At 35.0% G+C, this 20,120-nt stretch overlaps 1 protein-coding gene across 1 annotated transcript; it reads left to right on the top strand.

Annotated features, from left to right (window-relative positions):
- Window positions 1-298: 298 nt before the first annotated feature.
- Window positions 299-12,119, top strand: LOC122601922. Its single transcript, XM_043774654.1, has 17 exons — window positions 299-614; window positions 680-759; window positions 858-938; window positions 1,012-1,102; window positions 1,198-1,295; window positions 1,851-1,938; window positions 5,872-6,217; window positions 6,468-6,720; window positions 7,024-7,204; window positions 8,252-8,895; window positions 9,056-9,158; window positions 9,240-9,326; window positions 9,445-9,519; window positions 9,615-9,689; window positions 10,888-10,968; window positions 11,039-11,266; window positions 11,862-12,119. The coding sequence occupies exons 1-17, from the start codon at window positions 327-329 to the stop codon at window positions 11,907-11,909; spliced, it is 2,847 nt and encodes a 948-aa protein (XP_043630589.1). The 5' UTR covers window positions 299-326; the 3' UTR covers window positions 11,910-12,119.
- The last annotated feature ends 8,001 nt before the right edge of the window (window positions 12,120-20,120 follow it).

The following is a 20,120-nucleotide window of genomic DNA, read 5'->3' as shown; positions in this document are numbered from 1 at the left end:
TATTTATTGAAAAGCTGTGTTTTAAGATCTTAAAGGAAACTTCTTTCGTTTATATCAAGATTTAAAAATCCCTAAAAGTAAATATCAAAACGCCCTCAACGATCCATAACTTTAAACAAATAATAATAAGTAACCAACTAATAATACCTGATTCTCTATTCTCTATATTTTACCTTCACAAAAATTGGGTGATATAATTATAAAAATAATCATAGTTTTTTTTTAAGTTATGGATCGAATTTCATAATATCTCCGCACCCAAAAAATGATTACATCTGGAAAATCTTGGCTACTAAAATAGATTGAAATGGAAGGAATAGAATAGGATGAAGAAAAAGAATAGACAAGTAGGTGGCGCAGCGGAGGATGGGGGATCAAATGGGAGGAGACGGCGGCGTGCAAGTAATAAAATTCATGGCAGTGGTGGGAGGAGGATATGGACGGTGGTGGTATGTTGTGCCGCCGTAGTAATGTGTTTAGGATTGTTAGTGTACAAGCATCGTCATTCGTCTCCTCCTCCTCGTGGTAGTAATAATAAGATATTAAATTCCAGTTGGAATTGGAATGACGGAAGAAGAAGAAGAGACACGATCACTTATCAACAAATCCTCAATGTAATTAATTAAATCTCTGTCTCGTTTGAATGGATTGATTGATTGATAGATGTTTACCATCACAGGAACATGATAAAGTAGCATCATCAAATCATCATCAACGGCGGGAATTCCCCAACCCTGTTCTTGCTTACGTTACACCTTGGTTGGTCCCTCCCTTTCTTGCTTTATTATTATTATTTATTTATTACGGAGTATAAATTATAAATGATGATAGAAAGAATGAATGAATGAATTTTGTAGGAATTCAAAGGGATATGAAGCTGCAAAGGACTTTCACTCCAAACTCACACACATTTCACCCGTCTGGTATCATCTCCAAAGGTAAAGCAAGCTACTTTCCTTGCTTCCTTTTCTTTCGTATTCCGCCAATTTGATTATCGCTACCTACCAACAGCCAAGGCCCTGATTATGTCCTGCACGGAAAACATAATGTTGATCCACAATGGATTTCAGATCTCAGATCGTTCAACCCAACCCATCCACTGGTGCTTTTTTTCCCCTTTAATATTACACTACTTTTTTTCTTCCCCTTTAATATTACACTACTATTATATATATTCATCTACTCTTTCCAACGCAGATTTTGCCCAGAATTGTACTCGAGGCTATTCCCATGGATATGCTAAATAACAACAAGCAGAGGGCTAAAGTAATTGACCTCATCATTGCCGAATGCAAGTAAGCATTTCTTCTTTTTGTTTCTACTTCCCACCAACCCAATTTTGTATGCCAATACGATGCTGAATCTATTTTACAACAAACTACATTATCTTATATATATATATATCAATTTGTGTTGAGCTTTCACATAATAATTAGCAATGTTGAAATAATGAGGGATTGGTTTACATGCATCTTCAAGTACGGTTTAACAAGTGTTTCTGAGATGGGGCCTCGACGAGATAAAACTCTAATTTACATTCAAGTAGAAACTATGAAAATTTTTTCAGGTGCTAAGTTATTGGGAGTTATGTTGTATCCTCATCATGTCACTTATTATTAGGTCGTTGGCGCTTTACTAGTATCCGGAAGCTTGCTTACAGTAGTGGGATTATGTATTTAAGGTGTTAAAATAGGGTATATATGAAATTCTCCCTATATCTTAAATGAATCCATTTGATGATCTATTTAGGCTCTGTGTAACTCCCAATGTAGTAATTCGTGGATTAGTTCTCTTTCTTTCCTATCTAGGAGAATGTAGTATTTATGCCGGCATGTTCTTATTCTGTACAGGGAGATGGATTTTGATGGCATAGTACTAGAATCTTGGTCAAGATGGGCTGCATATGGTGTCTTGCATGATCCACACATGCGGAATATGGTAAAGTTCTTAAGTCAAACCTGCCAATTGGTACCGGTTCTGTAATGTAACAAGAATGCATCTTTGGAGGTTAAAGGTTCAAATTTTTATATATTTATTACTCATTTACTAGAGAAGCAAACACATAGATTAGAGTTCAAATGTTTCTTCATGTGTAATTAATGGTAATGTTAATTAGCACCTGGTTCCTAGATAATAGAAGAAAAACTAAGAGAAGAGAGACTTGATTTCAAAACGGTTAGTAGGGTTGCGCAGGGGAAGCAACACAGAAAATAAAGCAGAACATGAGAATTGACGTGGTATTTCATACAATGTGTGTGAACTAATCCACGGCTACAACTAGGGATTTTATTAAGCTCAATACTCACATAATTACAATGAAGTAGACCAGTATATATAGGAGAGCAACTAGGGTTTAAAACTTGGTGAACAAAAAAACCTAATAAGGCCCCTATACACTTAAGTTTAACTGGCCCTAATGCCAAAACTGGCCCAAAAGGCCTTCACGTCCAACAAAAACAAGCTAAAAATGATAGCCGGTTGTATGTATTGTATTTGTAGACTTTTTACATCTAATGACCGCCACTAACAAACTTTACGGCTAGTAACTAACTTGTAACAATCCCAAAGTTTCACTTTGCCAATCTTTTGTTATACCATAAATGGACCAAAATACCATGGTGACCCTAATTTGTTGAGCAAATGGATGAAGCTTTACATAAACCCAATCACCTACCTCAAGCACTCTTATCAATTTTATGATAACTGCCAACTGTTTCATTCTATTTCTTCAAGATTGGTTTTTCAACTCTTTAATCATACCTTCTCTGTCCTTGTGCAATATTTCAATTGAGGCTATTGTGGTGTCATTTGGAACGTATGGAATATGCAAACTGTTGGCGTTATTGTTGTCTACGGCCCAACCCAAAAAGGCTAGTGGAAGTCAGAATTAAGGCCGTCGGCCTTAATTGATTGTGAAAGTTCCAGAAGCTCTAAAGGCAGCAGGCTTCTTTCTGTTTGAACTAAATTACAGCAGGCCTTATTGATTAAATTAGGCCCGGTTTGTTAGGAAGCTTGGGGAACAAGTTTTTTACCCTAATATGTAGCCTATATAAACACATCTCTTGTGCATGTATTTGTGTGGAATATCAATTGAAAACCTCTTTGACCCCTGTGGATTAGTTCACACAGGCCACAGCTTAGTGTGAGATACCACGTTAAATTTCTCGTGTCCTTTTTTCTTGTTATATTCTGGTTCTTGTGTGTGTATGCAGTTTTATTCCTAACAAGTGGTATCTAGAGCTAGGTTTTACACAGATCACACAGCCTTCACCCAGCGGTCACCCAGTTTAGGGTTGCAGCCAAGTCCAGCCACCATAGCCGTCACCTAGATTAGGGCTCCTGCCAAAACTAGCCACTACAGCCACCGCTGTCAGCCAGAATAGCCAAAATTAGGTCTGATTTGGGAAAATAAGGCAGAATTAGGTCTGATTTGGTAGAATCAAGTCTGATTTTAGGCAGATTAGGGTTCAATTGGGCACATTAGGGCTCAATTTGGTAGATTAGGGTGTTTAGTTTGTGAATTAGCAGCTGATTTTGGGGGTTCCAGTGTCAATCAGCAGTCGATTTGGGTCTTCATTGTTAATCAGCGGCAGATTTACTGTTTTCTCTTGTTAGACGCTCTTTTTTCGTGATTAGTTTTTCGTTTAGTCAGTGTAATGGCAAAAGACGAGAAGATTCCGATTGAAAAGTTTAATGGGAAAGATTTCAGTTGGTGGAAGATGCAAGTAGAGGATTTGCTAGTTCAGAAGGAATTAGATGTGTTATTGTCGGGTGAAAGGCAAGAGAGTATAAAACCAGACAAATGGATAAGAAAGCCAAGGCAGTTATTCGGTTGACATTATCAAAGGATGTTGCGTTCAACATTCTGAAAGAAAAGACAGCGAAGGAAATCATAGATGCGTTGTCTAATATGTACGAGAAGCCTTCGGCAGCAAATAAAGTTTTCTTGATTCGAGATTTAGTGAATACAAGAATGAAGGAAGGAAGTTCAGTAACAGTCAAGGGACATCGTGACAGTGGGAGCATTGGCAGTAAGATAGTCAAAGCTTCAGTTACAGTTTCCAGATGACACTGGGTTGTGAAAACCAAGATTTCGACTGATAAAGTCTCTGTAGATGATTTTCTTGCTTACTAGGGAGGGTGTTTGTTCTCAGGATTTCTCAGGGTCTAGCAGTTCGTTTCAGTGGGAGCCGGTAGAGACAGAGGACGAGTCAGGGGCATCCCTGCCAATGCTCGAGTCATGAAGTTATGGGTTTCCAAAAGAATGTGCAGACCCTTAGTACCAATTGAGCCTATTACTTGCATAGTAGAGTAGGAAGGTATGCCAGTAATTGAATTTAATGCAATTTGGGGTTCCCCTTGCCCCATTGTAAGTAGTTCAGTCTGTTTTAATTCACCCATTGTATCTTCCCTAGTCCCTTCATCAACTTCTAGTAAAAACAATTGTGTTTTCTCTGTACACACCCTGGTATGCCCTTGCACAAATACTTTATTCCAGAAAAGACACTGTCCCTTATCGCCTTTATCCTCCAAGAATTTAGTATTGATCTTTCTTGGAACTAAGACATTTGATGGTGCAGAAGTGATAGGTGTCGCTAATAATGGTTGGTTTTGTTGCATCAATGAATGTGTCAAATGTGTCTGTTGGTCTCATACCCCAGATCTAAACGACTAAACCCACTATTACTAGTACTTCCAAAGTCCCAGTACTCTTTCCCAAGGCCCTATTAACATTATTTTGCAATCTCGCTAGAGAATAAGCTTCTTTTAGTGTCTTTGGTTTAAACATTTTGATGTGACATTTGGTTTCAGGTTTTAGGTTTTCAACAAAAATACTTACGGAGTATTTTTTACATAGACTCACCTTGTTTAGTAGCAAATCGAATTGATTGCAGTACTCATCTAATTTCTCTTCTTTCTGTAAGTGCCTTCAAGGCACCCATGGCATCTTCTACCAAACTTGCCCCAAATCTTGTAATAGCCGATCGGGAATACTCATTCCATATTTACCATGTTGTGGCTTCCATACTATTCCCACTTGATGATGCCAAGATAATGCACAACCCCCAAAATGAATTGCGGCGTACCTAACTTTTGAGGTTTTTGGAGTCGCATCAAAGGTGAACCCAACCTCCTATAGCTTCCCCTTCAAACATAGGGATTCTACCTTTGTTACATGATTATTGCTCTCTCTTTCACGTCGTCTACCACCACTAATGGCAGTTGATTATGCATTTTCAAAATGATTGTCGCAGTAATTCCATCACCTTTGTCATTAGATATGATCTTACCTTGCTGTTGAGAGACTTCCTTGGAAAGTCTCTCTACCTCATTGTTTCTTGTAGCCGCCACCATGGATTGATAAACTTTGATTTTTGGAATCTTGCCAGAATTATAGTAGGAGACTATGAGTAAAAAACGCCCAGTGTATCTTACATTCTTGTATCCACATTGATTCATAGTTCGAACTCAGATTGCATCTTTCTAAATGCGGACAGTGACATCATTTGTTATATCCTATATTCCCTAAAGTTTTATTGTCCTTTTTCCATAACAAAAGATGATTGTGATAAGAGCACAGATAATAAGATAAATAAGCTCGGATTGAAGTAAAGAGAACAAATTGTCAGAGTCCCAATTGATGGAGTGATAGGCTTTTTAAAAGTCAAGCTGCAGTTACCATAGAACTTACCATTAGCTTTTTTTTGTTTCTTTTTTTGGCCGATTCCTAGAAACTGGAATGTTTAATTATTATTATATTTTCTTAGATTTTACTTTTTCTAATTCCACTTAATTGGCATGCTATATAAGACCAGGCACTGCACTTGATTCTTGCTTTACATTTCTGATTGACTGTATTTACAAAATCAGGCCCTGCTGTTCATAAAAAAACTTGGACAGGCCATGCATGCTGTCTTTGTAAAGGAGTACAACTTGCAACTAGTATATGTTATTGGTCCACCACGTTCTGATAGGCTCCAGAAGTATGATTTTGGGCCTGAAGATCTGCAAAGCTTGAGTGATTTTGTGGATGGTTACTCCCTTATGACTTATGACTTCTCAAATCCTCAAAAACCAGGTCCCAATGCACCACTAGAGTGGGTTCACTCTACTATGCAGTTGCTCCTTGGTACCCAAACGGATGGCTCTAAAAAGTTGGCTCAGAAAATATTTCTAGGCATCAACTTTTACGGGAATGATTTTGTTCTTCAAGGAGGTATGTGACGTTGATACGTGGTCATCACTTTTATTTATTTTTTTGTTGATTAATCTAATTGCATCTACTTTTGTTGACAAAGTTGGTCTGATAAAAACGACGAGATTTGAATGTTATATAGTCTTAATAAACAGTCTTTGATTCTCTAAGCCAAACGGTAAGTAGTTGAAACTGACAAGAATGCTTGAAAATGCTTGTGAAACTCTGTTAGAGAAGATAAATAATTAATTGTTTGTGTTGCTTGCTGCAGGCATAGGTGGTGGGCCTATTCTTGGAAGAGACTATCTTTCTCTGTTGGAGAAGCATAAGCCTCAACTACAATGGGAGAAAAAAAGTGCAGAGCATTTCTTCCTGTATTCAGATAAAAATCAACATGTGAAGCACGTCGTGTTCTACCCATCTCTGTTGTCTATAGCAATGCGACTGGATGAAGCCCGCTCGTGGGGTGCTGGCATTTCCATATGGGAAATCGGTCAAGGTTTAGATTATTTCTTTGATCTTCTGTAACTTAAATTAATATCTGTACACTAAAAAAGTCTAGGATAAATGCCTCATAAAACTTGTTCCTGTTAGGATCTTTTATTAGATTGGTGTACAATGGTATTGTGATCTGATCATTCTGGGAATCAAACTATCTAGAAGAGCTGCTAATTGTTTCTTTCTTTGATCTTCTGTAACTTAAATTAATATCTGTACGCTAAAAAAGTTTAGGAATGCCTCGTGAAACTTGTTCCTGTTAGGATCTTTTGTTAGATTGGTGTACAATGGTAGTGTGATCTGATCATTTTGGGAACCAAACTATCTAGAAGAGCTGCTAGTTTTATTGTTTCCTTGTATGTTATGAGTGGCTTATGCATAAACGGTGAGTACATAGAAGTTATCGTTGCTGATATCCTGGATTTCGAGCCTTTGTATATTCATTTAGATATACCGTATACGAGTCAGGAAAGCACATTAGTAAAAACCAGTAATGTATATTGTGCAAAGGTTTGATTAGATTGTTTATTTGGTACATATAAATTTAAATTTGTTTTGATTGTAAAGGATGTGTTAGTGAGTTACAATTAAATGACATCAACATATGCTCATTGCTAAGTAGTGAGACATGGTGGGGCTTTATCTTTATCTTTGGTATTGTACTATACAATTTTGAGTTGTACTTGATCAATTGTGGTACTGCACAAGGTTTGTCGTACCAGATCATCGGTGATTGGTGCGATCATGATGGTTAACTTATGTTATGTAACAATTTTGTTACATGGATAATGTGGTTGAAGTGAATAGTTTGTGCCTTTGTGGTTGAAGATGGTGAAATGAGTCAAATGACCAAAATGCCTTCATATGCAAAGCATATGAGAGAGATTAGCAGGGGTGTTATATCGGTAGGATTTTAACATGGATGATTACACGGACATTTTGCACTTTACTATCTATAATATTATATAAGGAAGATGATTAATCCTTTTAAAATAAGTGTAAAAATTCTCAAAGAAGGTATGTGGCAAAATCAGGAGGCAAAATATTACAAGGATATTTTGCACTTTACTAATATAAGGAAAATGATTAATCCTTTTAAAATAAGTGTAAAAATTTTCCTAACTAATAGATGAATACGAAGAAGGCATGTGACAAAATCAGGAGGCAAAATTTGAAAAGATAATTAGTGGATAAGTAGTTTAAGAGGATTTTTGGTTAACAAGTATTATCATTTTTCCATTATCTTATATAATTATACAATAGTAATATAGTAGTAATATAATAAAGTAATAGTAGAGGGTTAAATATCAACGGTGTGGAAAGAAGCTCCTTGATCACTTCACACCTCAATTCTCATCTCCACCACAGAAAACATGATGATGAAAATTTCCTGATCCTCAACTGCGACATGTCATTCATTGATTGGAACCTTTCTCAAATTTCCTTCCACCTCAGCATCTCTAGAACCCACCCAGGAAACGAAAGAAGCAACTTTTTAAAACTTTCTTTCATAAGTCTGTGTGTGTTTTCCTTGATATACCAACTAAGAATTATTAGTATTATCATCATCCTATGGAAGCCCTGAATGCAGCAGCAGGAGGTCTTGTTGTGTTGAAACCCATTTTTTGTGTTGCAAAAGCAGAACCCAGAAAGCAACTCCTCAAAATCCCAAAACCTAACCAATTCCATGGCAAAAGCAGTAGTTTAGTCCTTTTATCTTCTTCTTCTTCTTTTTGTTGTTCTGTTTTTAGCTCTGCTTTTGCAAGAGCACTTACTTATGAAGAAGCACTTAATCAGTCAACAACAACATCTGACTCACCACCAGATTTCGATGTCAGTGGTGTTGTTGACAGCTTAATCAGTTTCGGTGTTGAAAATCCGGTGGTGGTTGCTGCTGGTGCTGCCTTGTTGGCACTTCCAATCATTCTTTCGCAAGTATTTGGAGGTAGTAGTAGTAGTAAGTCTTGGGGAGTTCAGACTGCAAGAGTTGCTTATGACAAGTTGGGTGATGATGTAAGTGCCCAGTTGCTTGATATCAGGCCTACTTCTGAGATAAGGGCAGTTGGTGGTCCAGATATCAGAGGTTTGAACAAGAAGCCAGTTACGGTTGCTTATAATGGCGATGATAAACAAGGCTTCTTAAAGAAGCTAGCTTTCAAGTTTAAACAACCAGAGGACACCACATTGTTTATTTTGGATAAGTAAGTTACATTTCCTATTCCTTCAAAAGTGTGTGTTAGGATGGGTTTACCAAGACCCAATGAGGCAAATCTTTATTTTATACAACTTGTTTCTGTTCCATAATAAGCTCTTTTTTCTGAAACTAACACATGAAACCTTCAAAATCTATGATGAAGCCAGATTCGATGGGAGTTCTGAACTTGTGGCAGAGTTGGTCACAGTAAATGGCTTCAAAGCTGCATTTGCTATAAAAGACGGTGCAGAAGGACCCCGTGGATGGATGGTTTGTTACACCCCTCCAATCTCTTCTCTCCTCGAACTCTATTTTTCTCACTCTTTAATGGCTTTGTGGTGTTGTTTACAGAACAGTGGTCTTCCTTGGATATTACCCAAAAAATCACTCGCCTTTGATTTTGGCAGTTTAACCGATGCAATTGATGGTGTATTTGGTGTATGTATCTACATATAATGCATATCTAGTGTAATTATGTTCTTTGAACAAGTATATTGAATCATAGAATTCCTAATAGAACTCTATGGTCTATATCTTGAAATGAATTAACTTCCAGGAGGGTTCTGAGGCTGTCTCTATAATTTTGGGCATCGCTGCAGCTACCGGACTAAGTTTGTTAGCATTTACCGAGGTTAGGATTTCAAACCTGTCCTTAGATCAAATTTTATGTCTTCTTATCGGATGATCTCATCGGATTCAGTGTGCGTAATTTCTCATCATCTTCAGGTTGAAACAATACTCGAGGTCTTGGGTTCCGCAGCATTGGTGCAACTTGTCAGCAAGAAGCTACTATTTGCAGAGGTCTTTTTTTGTTTCATTGTCACCATTTTTTTCTTGCTTATTCATATCATTTTGCATTTGGCGTCAAAATGTACTACCTTCCATATCGAAACTAAAATGAAAATAGTAGCAAATTCAAATACTTTTTTAGAAAGGCAAATATCAACACCACTCATAATAATTCACACATTTGTTCCCTAATGATGCAGTAGCGTGATCCTTTATCTTTATGGTTTCATTAAGCTATCTTTTATTTTTATAAGTTATATTTTTAATCTATTAGGATAATTATGTATTGATTTATGTCTTATTTAAATGGTGTTAGGATCAATATAAATAGGGTGTTTTTTTGGGTTTTATGTAAAATCCGTTGATTACCATTGAGCTTTTATAAAAATATTAACGTTTTGTCAATGGTTTCGGTCTTTGATTAATCAATTGTTCTTGAGTCATTTTATCGCATAAGAAACTGCATCACCTACGGTACTTGAACCCACAACCTTTTGGTTGATGGGGCAACAAACATACTGCTAGGCTATAAATCCTTTGGTCATTAGATATAAGGGTTTAGTATCTGTATGTAATTAACCCGCTAAATTGAACGATTAATGTAAAACTGTATACATGGCACACCATATGAGCTGCCACGTTGAAGGTTTTGATTGGTCAACATAAAAATATTACATTAATTGTTCAAATTTAACAGGTTAGTTACATATAATGAACCAAATGAAAGTTACATTCACACAATAAAAAAAATGTAAAAGTTACTTACACTCCCAGATACTTAACCCTAGATATAATCTTATGGCTTTTAACGTATTTAAAAATTCTATTTAAAATATATATCAATCTTGAAGTCGAACTATTAGCTCTGTTTTTTCACCTTAAAAGTGAAACTGTTGGCTCTATTTTAGAATAGGCTGCTGTATTCTCAAGCCTTTTTGTTTTTTTGTTTTTTTTTTTTGGTTATATATGGTACCATAATGATTCTAGAATCATTACTCGCATTTGGGTCTTGGATGTACATTCTGAAACTTATTGAGACTATTTTATCATAGTCAGAGATGAATTCTTGTAGTATCTTTGGATTGAGAAAATTATTTCTCCGAAATGAGAAAATTAGTATCATAATCACTTTTACAGTCAAATCCGAAATCACAATAACAGGTTGGACTTGCATCAATTTTTTGGCTTTCCTTTGATTTTTCCATGGCAGGATCGGAAAAAAACTCTCCAAGAATTCAATGATTTTGTGACCTCAAAAATTGGACCCAAAGAGCTCCTAGATGATATCAAGGTATTTCGACTTTGTGTGTGTGCATGTTACATTCAGCTTTAAATGGAACTCAATAATTTAAGAAATTCAGGACATTGGGAAAGCGCTTCTACCACCTGTAACTAGCAAAGTACTTCCTGCCCCAGCAACGACCAGCAAAGAGGCGGTTGTCGAGTCCACCAACTCTGACCCACCTGAAGTAAAAATAGAAGCAGCAACACCATTAGTGCCCCCTGCACAAGTCAATGCGGTCCCTAAAGTAGACGTCAAAGAAGAAGAACTTCCAAAACCAACACGCTCTCTTTCACCATACCCTTATGTAAGTTCTCTAAATTTACCTTTAGCAAGCCCTGAAACCAATTACTTGAATGGGAATGGAGGGTGCCTATAAACCACATGATTTTTTACGGTGTAGTGTAAAATTTCATTAAAAAAAACTCAGATTTTTCTACAATGCATGAGGTAGAACAAAAAGGTGCACCATGTCCAAAAATATTGTGACCTTCCTGGTATTTAGTCCTAGGTCCGCCACTACGCAATAGTAAAACATATGTAGCATCAATGGATGATAGTTCCAATCTTTTCTTATCCAACATGATTTTCCATAATATCCTTAAGGTTATGATGACTAAAGGAATAATCCAATCACTTGATTTCGTATATAAGCACTTGTAAGAAGACGAGGTTTGACCTGACAAAAGGTAGAAAGTTTCGGTATTCCAACTCAAAATGATAACACTCATAATACCCTTTCTTGATAAACCTTGTGTCTTTTTGACTGACACACATTTTATTGCTAAGTTTTCATTCTTTTACGGTCGAAAATGAAGAAAATAAAAGTATATTGGATTAAGGATTTTATGTTTATGCGGCTGATCACTGTTTCTGTTTGAATTTAATTACATTTGTTGCAGTATCCTGATCTCAAACCTCCAACATCTCCTACTCCTTCAAGGCCATAGTTTTTTGCACCGTATGTCTTTTGGATTCAAGTACTGTATTAGCGAACATTTTGTTCATATGGGAATTCCCAAAGCCTAATACCAAGTGTTCATCTGGGCACTCATCTTCGTAGCTATATGTTTGTATCAAGCTTTGTGTTTATCAGATTTCAAATGATGAACTAGATTACTACTCCTACTTCATTATTTACGTTTGCTTGAATTCGGTCATTATTTATGTACCTATTTTTCGATTAGTCCAATGAAATCCGTTGTAAAGGTTAAAAATCGGCTGGTAACAATATAATATGTAGTTTTGTATATGTTCGAGCGTTTGAAGGGTAGCGTTCAACATAGGTTCTACAAAATGATAACCATATGACAGCCACCGAAATCATTTGTGGAGCTAACTTGATCTATATCATTTGAATTTTCGTTGTTCATTGGATTCGGTTGTTTAAACATACAACATATATAGGAATGGCTCTTTAGGTTTGTTGATTAGTTATGGTATCTATCAAAATAAATATGAAATTCACATGTAACAAATTTCCAAACGAGTAAAAATGATATGTACTGTTGTAGCATCCTTTACCCGAGAGTTGTCATTTATTCATCATAAAAAATAAAAAACAGTAATAAAGAGTCTGAAAACACGTGTTTCCAAATCACAAACAGAAATGAGCAGTATTATTAATAATTAGTTAATTGGAAAAAGATAACAAGAAGAAGAGATGTTGTAGCTAGTTGCTTGCAAATGCAGAGGGGCCTTCTTGTTGTTTCTTTTCTGGAGGTGGTTTAGCAAAGGGATCCTACAGCAAGAAATAAAATAAAATCAAGCAACTCGTGATGCTATATATGCTTCGTATAGAAGGAATTATAAAAAAAAAAAAAAGAACTGATATAGAAATCATTCCATTTTCTTAGGCCTTAGCCAACGGGGTGTTCGTTGGCTCTTCCTCACTTCCGTCGACGAGGAATGCATTGGCAGCAAGTGGCTCGTGGGGTTCCTCGATGAAGGGTGGTCGATGGGTGGAAGGGGCAGGACGAAGGGAGAGGGGTTGAGTGTGGGACCAAATGAATTTTTTAGGTTTTTTATTGTTTGTTTTGAGGAAGGGGTAGGGTGGTAGTGAGTGAAAAAGAGATGATTTAGGAGGGAAAAAGGCGTGTGAAAAAGAGGAAGGATGATGTCGACGGTTGGTAGTTAGCACTTAGCAGTCAAAATTTGACACAAGATAGAAGTTTGTAATTGTATATATCAATCAATCATTATTCAATCCATCCATCAATTACATGTAATCTTAATTAATCTTTATGTTTTATCAAATAGGGGTGAGTTATTTTAAGAACTCACAAATAAAAAAGAACGCGAGAACAAATCTGGACCATTCATTTTCTATCATTTTCTCTCTCTTCAATTAAATAATAAAATTCACCCAAATATTTCAAAATATTTTATCTCACAAACCGTAAATCATTAGACGAAACAAAAAGCATCAATAGTCTTAAAATTTCGTCCTCTTTCATTAGAGATCTAATTCGATATACTTTTGACGACTTTTTTATTTTCGTTTTTTTTGTTGTACTTACACTAACTTACACATGTGTAGATTGAACTTACACATGTGTAGATTGAACTTACACATGCGGTTGAACACAAAATTATGATTCGGAAGCCCTTAAGGATATTCATAAACCAAAGCTAGTGGGGGTGATAGGTTATAGAGGGTGATAGGTCATAGGGTGATAGGTCATAGAGGGTGATTAGGTCATAAGAGGTGACTGGTGATAGGTGATCTATCTAACGGGCTCCGCCCTCAGCCGCTATGGCTCCGCCATGGACCGACAGGCTCCGCCCTTGGCCTTCATTGTTGTGTACATATGTTCATTTATTAATTTACATGTAAAAACAATGATCCTACACATGTGTAGGTACACAAGAAGAAAAAAACGAAAATAAAAAAGTCATCAAAAGTATATCGAATTGCATCTCTAATGAAAGAGGACGAAATTTTAAGATTACCCATGCTTTTTATTTCGTCTAATGATTTACGGTTTGTGAGATAAAACATTTTGAATGATTTGGGTGAATTATTTAATTGAAGAGAGGGAAAGAAAAAAAAAATGAGTGGTCCAGAATGATTCTTGAGTTCTTTTTTATTTGTGAGTTAACCCTTCCTCTTATCAAATAATAACAAATAATATGTAAGTAGTGAGTATTAGATTAGATGGGATGCAATTGATAAATAATAATAATAATAATAATAAAGAGTTCAGATCCAAAAGTAGTGAATTGGTAGATCTATTCTACAAATCATAATAATATGCAAACGTTGTTGAATAAAAAAGGAAATATAAAAAAGAAAAAAGGAAGGGGAGGGACCTGTTTGAAGAAGAAGAAATTGAGGGCAATAAGGGTGGCTCCAACACCGCCAACCATCACGGCCGGACCCGTTAACAGACTCCATTTCCTGTATATCATCTCTTTTCAATCGATACAATCAAATCCGAATCTTCAATTCTTCTATCTATCTATCTTCCAATAATAAAAGGGGGTGGGAGTGGGGGCGTAAATGTAAATTGGCATCCCTGATAGTGAATTAGTGATACACTACACCTTCATGGGCCTTCTAATTCCTGTCGTCTGGAGTGGGCTTTCCTTACGCCTTCTTAGGAGGCCCGCATCACATATATGATATGGTTTTATGTAAAACTAGTTATCGACCTCGCGCGTTGTCGTGGAGAATGTTTTTTATACAATAAAATTAACCCAAACTTTAAAAATGACAACTAACTATCTAGCAATAACATTAAAAATATCTTAAATGAATAATAAGTCGTATAAAAACACAAACAATAACTATATTAATGTTTTAAATGTTTCATGAATTTAAGACATAAGCATGATGAAAATTATTATGTATTAAAAATGTTTTATATATGTATAAAAACGGAGGAAAATAAGCAAAATCAAATCTTTAAAATCAAAACCATAACTGTGTGCAAATTGTATGATGAAAACCTGAAAAACCCAAGAGTTAAGTGTCAATAAAAATGAAAACGAAAATTTTGATGTGGGATACAAGTTAAAAGATGAAAACTTTCACTAAAAAAACAACTAAACATATAGCAATACAATAAAAATAATATAAAAAGAATATCAAGATGTATAAAAAGTTAAAAACATAAACAATAACTATATTAATGTGAGAAGTAACGATGATAAAAGCTATTGTCTAATGAAAACGCTATATGTAGAAAAAGACAAATGAAAATAATCAAATACCAAATGTTTAGAAGTAAAACCGTAACTGTGTGAAAGTTGTTTGATGAAAACATGAGAATCTAAAAGTTTAGTGTCACGAAAATGAAGCGAAAACTTTGATATGGGTAAAAGTTTAAAAAAAAAAATTTAGGGGGTTAAAATGAAATTTGGTTAAAATTTAGGGGGTTAAATCGAAATTTGGTTAAAATTAGTATGTGCTTTAAAAGCTTGTACATTCTACACATAAAGTACATGTACATTTACATAGGTATTTAGTATATATATAATAAAACAAATATTAAAGTAAAACAAATAAAATAATAGGGTTTTCTTCCTTGAAATCATTATGTATCATGAAAATTATCGTGCTTTAATTGTTTCATGAACCTCCGTGTATCAATATAGTCATGATCTAAATGTCAAGATCTGTCGCATTTGTTTATCCTTAATACTTGTTTACAATACTCAACCCCTATATGATATATCTTCTATCTATATGATATTTTATAATTAAATAAGGTTATTAATAACCGTATATATACATTGTAGGAAATGTGATACTCGTACCATATTTTTAATGGAAAAAAAAAGTTGTATGTTTCCATGTCGAAGCACGCCCCTTGAATTTATAGTAAGTGTATAACTATTTAATACACCTTAACGAGCTTCGTTTAGCAAAACTCTTTTTTCTTATTGATCGACAATTATGCAATGTTAACTATTACAGTCGGTTATACAATTTGTATATTGTGATACACCAAGCTTAAATAATGGTACGAATATCACTTCTCATATACATTACTAATACTAATGCAATGTATATTGATCTTTATAATGTTTTCCTAAAAGATAATTCTTTCATGGTATCTAGCAATACGTATAATTATATTATGTTAACTTTTTTTTATATAGATTTAATTTTATTTTAATAAATTTAAATTGTTATTATTTTCTTATTTAAGTTTGTAGACATTAATAATTAATATTTTTAATGATATAATTATGGAAACTAATATTATTATATATATACATTTATAGACATGCTTAACTACAGTAACTACTTTTCAATTTTTAATTTTATCACATAATTTTTTAGTTTCTTGCTTTTGACACATATTTAAGCTTAAACTTTTAAAACTTTTAACTTTTATCACCAAGCTTTAAGGCTTTTCATTTTTGGACACCAAAATTATTATTTTTTTACTTTCAACCCCTATAATAAATTTTAAGGGTTTCTAACTTTTATCATCAAACTCTTAGATGTACCAACTTTGGCCACTATTTTTTGTTTTTACTTTCTTCCCCTTATAGTAAACTTTAGGTTTTTCTAACTCTTACCACTAGACTTTCGGGTAATGCTAGATGTATTTTTACACGATGTGGCGGTGGTGTGATGATGGCGGTGACGTCGAGTGATATAGGACGTAGGGTTATTGGTAATGGTGGTGGTGTGGCGATAGCAACGACGAGTAGTGTAAGTTATTAATGTACAGTTATCTGATGTAAACGATGATAGTGTAAATATTTTAAGTTGATTTATACATTTTAAATAGAATTTTTGATGAGCGTCCATTTTGTGATTATTTCCTATATCTTTAGGTCGTGTTTTGATGTTTAAATGAGTTAAGAAATGTGAACTTTTGGTACTTAATGGGATGACATGTTATTATAGGTTCACAAGGCGTGCAAGTGAAGGCAAACATCTCTACTCAACTTAACAGGTAGCCACAAGACTTTTGGACGAAGGCTAGCAAGCGGAATATGAAGAATTCGAGCATCAGTTATCAACAACAATCAATTCAACGTAGCCAACATCGGTCAAAATAATAATAGGGGGATTCGGGGTGATGAATTGAAGGAGCGGCCAAGAAGGATACGGACCGCGCGACTTCACCATATTATTAGTCTGATCTTTCTTTACTCTGTTATTATGGTTAGCATACTTTACTGCAAGACTATTTGTTTGACAGTTATTATTATGGATTTATTTATATTAATCATTGTTGGTAGTATTTGTTTTGCAATGAGTAGCTAAATAGTTTTGCATCTGCTTGGATAATGTGATCATGTCTCTATAGTGATATTATTTGCTTGTAGTTGTTGAACTGTTTTTATGTTTGATCTAGTTAAAGTAGGTTGGGGACTTGATAGGAAGCCAAACTGCTTGGGTGACTTAATAGGAATACCGTTAAAACTGTAACACCCCGCTAAAGCGGAATATACGGGATGCACAGATAAGCACAATTGCACATAGTACAAGTTCCAACACAGCCATTAAGATTAATCAGAGAGCAGAAGTACGATAGTTATTATAGAACATAAGAAGTACTCAAATTTAGTCAATGAACAAAGACAGAACAATTGTCTTCAAGAACCAGTACTTGAACTGAATAGCAAAGGGGAGATCTTCACAACTCCCGATCTTGGATGCTCGAACAATCGCTAACGGATGAGCTTAAGAGAGGAAGACTCCTATGCTAGAGAACTATGAACCTAGCCTGAAAAGCATGTAAGTTCAAAAGGTCAACTACAAAAGTAGTTGGTGAAATTCACATAATGTACTTTTAGTTTACATATATATATATATATATATATATATATATATATATATATATATATATGTATATGTATAATAAGAACAAGAACATAAGTTTTGTACGTTGAACCAATGTGTTCTGTAATAATAAGAACTAGATCAAGATCTGCACGTTGAACATAAGTACTTTATAATAATCGGAACTAGGTCAAGAACTGCACTTTGAACATAAGTACTTCATAATAATATGAACTGAGCAAGAACATATAATGAACTTTAGGTATAAGTTGTCACTGCTAAACCAATTAGCCAGAACTGAATTGTAATGTATTAGTCTGCCCATATAACTCAAGTACTTCAAATAAGATCTATGTCAGAACAGATGACATGTATAAGAACAAGTAATATGCATCCTCCTGAACTGTGGAGAATGAGGGTGGACCTACCCTAAATAGCGTTGTCCATAATTACCTACGGTTCATTCCCTGAACTGTGGGATATGAATTGATAGCAGTGAACAAGAACTTAGCAAGTACATGTACGAACTAGAACATGTTAGAGATCAAGTACAATAGTATAGATGTGTTTAAGATCCTGCCCATTCAAGACTTAAACACTCTGTAAATCAGTTTCAGAATTGTAGATCATAAAATAGTACGTAAGATAGTTCAAGAACATAAGTACTTGTACAAAATAGTTTTCATGCTTTTCAGTCCCCGATAAAGAACTTTGAACAAATGTACGAAAGGGGGATTAGTGAACTCACAGTGATCTGGTACAAGCATAAGTAGTATTAGTACAGAGAACAAGCACAAAGATAGATAAGTATATCTATCGAAATCCAGGCACGTCTTGATGGATTCCTAAGCACATAATGATCATAAATAAGTACATATATTAGTTCATGTGATCATACAATCACAGAAATGTCCTTGATGAACTGATGATTTGGTCCTTTGAAGATCTTTGAACGTTTTGACTCAAAAGAGTTTTAAATGAACTTTAAGTACATGAATTGGACTCGAACTGAACGTCTTTGGACTCATAAATAAGTACTTATCGTGTTAATGAGTTTGAACATGTCTTTAATGATGAACCTTTAGTCTTTAGAACTCATTTTAATTGATCATAGAAGTCGTACCTTGATAATCAAGATAGAACATGTTTTATTTGCACTTAATTAGGGTTTGCACTTTGTACATTGTCTTAGATCGAACCATGATCTAGCTTTGGTGTTAATGGACAGCCTTTGAGATGTTTAATCAAGTCATGATGTTGTTAAGAACTGATTAGATGATTAAGGATCGAGTGTGGTATGATATAGAACAAGTACGTGTCGGTTCAAGGTTGCACAAAGTCGTCCTAGGGTTTTGGATGCAAGATCGTCCTAGGTGACCCTTCAAGATCGTCCTAGGTGACTCAAGATCGTCCTACAGGACCTTAGACCAGATCGTTTCAGTTGCCTCATTGTACAAGATCGTTTCACAAGTTAAGGTTCAAGATGATCTTAGTTTTTTAGTTTAGCCAAGATCGTTCTAGGTGCACAATACCTCAAGATAGTCTTAAAGGACTTAGATCAGGATCGTCCTATGATCCATTGCACAAGAACAAGGCAAATGATCAATCGATTGAACAATTGTTTGAGCTAAACCAATCCAAAGGATCGATTACCCATAAACGTACCAACACATCACAACATCACACACGAGATCAGACGAACATGAACTATGAACCAAGTGAGCAGCCAGGACGATCTTGGGGACCAAGATCGTCCCACCAAGACCGTTTCACTGCCCAAACGAGCTGAAACAAGGACAAGAACATTGCACAAAGATCTAGATCGATTCCGAAACAAGTTAGGACATAGAACTTGTACATATATGCACATAAACACTAACCATTAACACTTTTAACGATTTCAAGATCATCTATAACATTAATAAGGTGTGGCACATCAAGAACACATTTTCCTTAACTTTCAAAAATGTTCACATATATGTTATTAAACACATTTAGACACAAACCCATTAATCTTTAACACGATTTCATATCAAAATTGGACCAAATCATCAAGAACATAAAGTTGGAAAAGTTCATTTTTAATTTGATCAAAAACTCATAATTTGTTGTTGTTACCTGAGATTTGATTCCAGAAACACGTTTTGATTATCACAAGGATGCTAAAAGTACAAGTGATTTTGATTTAACAATCCAAGATCAAAGGATGAATTTTGTGTGTGAAAAAGTGGCTGCACTATGTGTTTTAGTGTGAGAAAGAAGAAAGAAGAAGAAGATGAAGTATGAATGTTTCTCTCTCTAGGTTTCCATCTTATTTCTTTATATACCTTTCCCATATTAAATGAACCCAATAAATGCAAGGACCATTTGCGAACATTTTGAACTAGAATTTTAATGAACATGAACGTTTATG

This window comes from Erigeron canadensis, chromosome 5 (assembly GCF_010389155.1).
Source record: "Erigeron canadensis isolate Cc75 chromosome 5, C_canadensis_v1, whole genome shotgun sequence".
Lineage (NCBI taxonomy): Eukaryota > Viridiplantae > Streptophyta > Magnoliopsida > Asterales > Asteraceae > Erigeron > Erigeron canadensis.
This window is presented reverse-complemented; position numbering and strand designations above follow the sequence as displayed.